The 3,994-nt window shown below is 38.2% G+C and overlaps 1 protein-coding gene across 1 annotated transcript; it reads right to left on the bottom strand.

The window, feature by feature from the left end:
• Window positions 1-1,835: 1,835 nt before the first annotated feature.
• LOC18015357 (14-3-3-like protein GF14 phi) lies at window positions 1,836-3,532 on the bottom strand. The gene is made up of 4 exons (XM_006397367.2): window positions 2,892-3,532; window positions 2,669-2,791; window positions 2,453-2,569; window positions 1,836-2,182 (listed from the first exon to the last, which is right to left on the bottom strand). The coding sequence occupies exons 1-4, from the start codon at window positions 3,384-3,386 to the stop codon at window positions 2,114-2,116; spliced, it is 804 nt and encodes a 267-aa protein (XP_006397430.1). The 5' UTR covers window positions 3,387-3,532; the 3' UTR covers window positions 1,836-2,113.
• Between the last annotated feature and the right edge of the window lie 462 nt (window positions 3,533-3,994).

Genomic DNA, 3,994 nt, shown 5'->3' with positions numbered 1-3,994 from the left:
GAGAAGAGAGAGGAGAAAAGAATTCACTCCAGTTTCCATCAATTTTATTGGGTTGACGATTTATTTCCCCACGAGAAGTATCATATAGCATCAGATTCCCACCAAACTATGACCTCGTTGTATATACACATCAAAACAAATTTGGAAATCTATTTCTCCATCAATTGAAAATCTTAAACATATATCCACATAAACCAATTTTTCTGGTTATTATTTAAAAAACCGAAGTATAAACCGATAAAACCTGATCCTAAGCCAAAAAAACCGACCCGCATACGACACAATCCGACCCGATTTGTCTTCTTCTTCACCCGATTGTTTCCCAAATTATTTGCATTGCATTCAAGCTTAAACAATGACATTTCTCACAAAAACTGCATTACATTCACTTGGAAACTAAATATGAATCCCAATTTTCATTATTCTTTCGATGGAACAAATCACCAATCTAATACATCAACAACAACGAAAAACATAAATATCAGATTTTGATATAGTGATGTGAGACAGATCCTGCCATTTGAGAGCTTCAATGTCGGTCATCACTTCGTAGAGAGTTGGGGAAGCTGATGAAGGACTCCACTTTGATTCAGAGTTGAGCGAGAGTAGATTCAGTGCACGCCTCCACCGCCTCCACCTACAGATTTCTGGTAAAAGTCCATTAATGTAGTAGAAAAAAACAATATGAGAACCGAATTGAACTTTCCAGAATTGAAGCTGGGTTTCGAAATCTGGATATAATTTAGGTGATAATTTGTTAAGATCAGACCAACGTTTTGCTCAATTAAAAAGAAAACATATCGGGAGGAAGAAGATGGATGAGTTAGGTCGGTTTTACTGAGTTGGGTCGGTTTTTGGGTCGGGTTTGGTTGTAATCAGGATTGATTTCGGTTTAATATCAAATCTACACAGTTAACAATTGATTGATAAACAATAAACCAATTAAAACCAAATATTGTGGGGGTTTAAGGTTTCAAACTTTTTTTCGGTGATGATATAGATTTTAAACTTTTATTTTGTATGGATTTTTATCTTAAACTTTGTTTTGATGTATATCTAGAACGAGGTTATAGTTTGGTGAAGATCTGATGCTATATAATAGTTCTTATGGGGAAATAGATCGTCAGCCCAATTTCATTCGCTTTAAACTATTTTTCTTGTTCATTTTTTATAAAAAAAAAACTATTTTCTTGTACCCGTAATGGTTTTCTGGGCATTCGTTTTTTTAGTTCTCGTTTTCTTTTGGGTTGGATAAATGACACTGAATTAACCGAACCATAACCCGGTTGGTTTTGGTTCAAAAGTCGGTGTTTTGGTGTAATTTTATGTTCTGCAATGAACCGAATTCGGACTCATTCGGTTATTTCGGTTCCTTCTTAATTTCCGCAAGTTCAGTTTATTTGTCGGCTGGCTGAAAACAACGAAACAGAGACATTTACGGAAATCAGCGGATATTTTCAAGTCATCTACTTGGAAAGAAATTAGAGCTTTCGATGATCATGTATGGTTTAACACTTGAGTTTATTGTCTGTTGTGATGATTTGAGAGTGCTCTCGAGTCTCACCCCTAACCCTCACAAAGCCCTTTTGCCCGAAGACCAAGCAAGAAGACTAATTATTCCAAAAACAAAGGTTTAACGTGTTTGACAGTTCAACCTTTGGGAAACAAGGTCTCGAAACAAACTATACAAAATCCCATTTGATTCAATTATACGAAGCCTACAACTTCCGTTTTCAGAATTATACGCATTTCGAATCCCGTCTCAAAACTGTGCAACCTAAGGAAACTCGGAACAAAATTGCAAAGAACGCAGAAACATATGTAAGAAACACAACTTGAGGAATGGCAAATCATTAATAAAAGAGGGAAGAAATCTGAGTTTTACACGGCAGTAGCCGGAATGCAATCGAAAAGAAGAAGAAAAAAAGAAAACAGATAAAAAAAAACCCAGTAGCATCCACGATTGGGGAAAAGCAAACAAGGACAAGAATAGACGGCCTTAGAAAGCTTCGGGATAGCAAAAGGAAAGAGATTAGAAAAACAAACACCAACGCAAGAACATAATAATTTGATCGATTTAGGATAATACTGAATAACAAAGTAGGTCACAGTCTTAGGTCTCCTTCTGTTCTTCAGCAGGCTTTGGTGCTGCTGCTTCTTTGATCTCCTCTGTACCTTCATCCTGGTTAACATCAACACAATAGAATCATAAGGAAAAGGAAGAACAAATGGGTATGCAAAAGAATTATCATAATCCAAAACTAAACCATTTCATTTCAAAACCAATGATCTATGCGGTTTGACAATTACAGCATCATTGATTATCTTTTGAGAATGATTTCAGAAACAAAGAAGAAAATCATAAGCCATCATACCCATTTTCAGCAGTTTCTAGTTTTGATTGAAACACATAACAAAGAAAGGTTTCAAGGATCAACGATTAGTTTTTTACCTGCATGTCAGAAGTCCAGAGAGTAAGGTTATCACGGAGAAGCTGCATGATCAAGGTACTGTCCTTGTATGACTCCTCTCCTAGAGTATCCAACTCGGCGATTGCTTCATCAAACGCCTGTTAAATTTCCGAATTCAACTCGTTAAGCATACAAATCATGTAAATAACTCAAAACCCAATATATGTAAATGTTAGAACAGAGAGTTTTTTCGTCACCTGCTTAGCGAGATTGCAAGCACGGTCTGGAGAGTTGAGAATCTCGTAGTAAAAAACAGAGAAGTTCAAAGCCAGACCCAGACGGATCGGGTGTGTAGGAGGCAACTCGGTATTAGCAATGTCCTACAAAACACACAAAAAGTAATCATGATTTTGACCTTATAAACTAAAGAAAAACCATAGATCCCAACAAAATCAAGTCAGATCGGAGGAAGAAAGATACCTGAGCGGCTTTGTAAGCGGCGAGGGTGTGCTCGGCGGCATCTTTCCTCTCCTGACCGGTCTTAAACTCAGCCAAGTACCTGTGGTAATCTCCCTTCATCTTAAGGTAGAAAACCTTGGAATCTCCGTTAGCAGAGGCCGGGATAAGCCTGGTATCGAGAAGCTTGAGGATACCGTCGCAGATTTTGGAGAGCTCAGATTCGATCTTGCTTCTGTAGTCACGGATCGTGGTGACGTGGTCATCGTTGCCGCGGCTCTCTTCCTTTTGCTCGATGGAGGAGATGATACGCCAGGAGGCACGACGAGCGCCGATTACGTTTTTGTAAGCGACGGAGAGAAGGTTTCGTTCCTCGACGGTGAGTTCGTCTTTGTCGACGGCTTCAGCGACTTTCTCCATGAATTCAACCATCTCCTCGTATCGCTCCGCTTGCTCGGCGAGCTTCGCTAGGTAAACAAACTCCTCCCTAGCCGAGGATGATGCTGGTACTGCCGCCATTTCTTCTCTTCTTTGTTGTTAGATCGGAGACGAAGAGGAAGGATTCAGATCTGAGAACGAGAGAAAGAGAGAGAGACTTTTGGTTTTCGAATTTCAATTTTTTTTTTCTTCTGGGCTCTAGAAAAGATATTTTTGTTTTTTTTTTGGTTAGTGGGGAGCGACGATTGCGAAGGGAGATTGAATGAGAACCGTTGGATTTAATATGTGAGAAGGAGAGACCGAGAGAGCACACGGGAATTTTGACCCCAACGAAAACAGCTTTTCTGCCTATTCTGATACTTTTGGGGCAGTTTTTAATATTTTTCAATGTTTAAAAAATTATTAACTTCTGACCCAAAAAAAAAATAAGAAAAATTGTTAAACTTTTGTTTTTTATATACCCTATCCCCCGGTAAGAAGATACCAAAGTACTTTATATTGGATTTTTAACGTTGGTTTAACGGTTAATAAACACTATAAGCTCTAAATAGATTTGCAATCAACTGCCATGAAATCCAACGGTTTACCACACTACATGTTTCAAATTTAAAATGTTTTTTTTACTAATTCTACGAGTAGTCGAATTGCCTGTTATCGACTACTAATGTAAACTACATGGGCGTACAGAC

Source organism: Eutrema salsugineum, unplaced genomic scaffold, assembly GCF_000478725.1.
Source record: "Eutrema salsugineum unplaced genomic scaffold, Eutsalg1_0 scaffold_23, whole genome shotgun sequence".
Lineage (NCBI taxonomy): Eukaryota > Viridiplantae > Streptophyta > Magnoliopsida > Brassicales > Brassicaceae > Eutrema > Eutrema salsugineum.
Note: the sequence above shows the minus strand (reverse complement) of the source record. Positions and strands in the feature narration are given on the sequence as shown.

What these genes read in the sequence shown, in the direction of transcription:
- LOC18015357 (XM_006397367.2), bottom strand. Translation starts at nt 3,386, where the DNA reads ATGGCGGCAGTACCAGCATCATCCTCGGCTAGGGAGGAGTTTGTTTAC. An exon ending in CTTGCAATCTCGCTAAGCAG is followed by an intron (nt 2,570 to 2,668) that starts GTGACGAAAAAA and finishes GAAATTTAACAG; the next exon opens with GCGTTTGATGAAGCAATCGC. An exon ending in TCTGGACTTCTGACATGCAG is followed by an intron (nt 2,183 to 2,452) that starts GTAAAAAACTAA and finishes GATGTTAACCAG; the next exon opens with GATGAAGGTACAGAGGAGAT.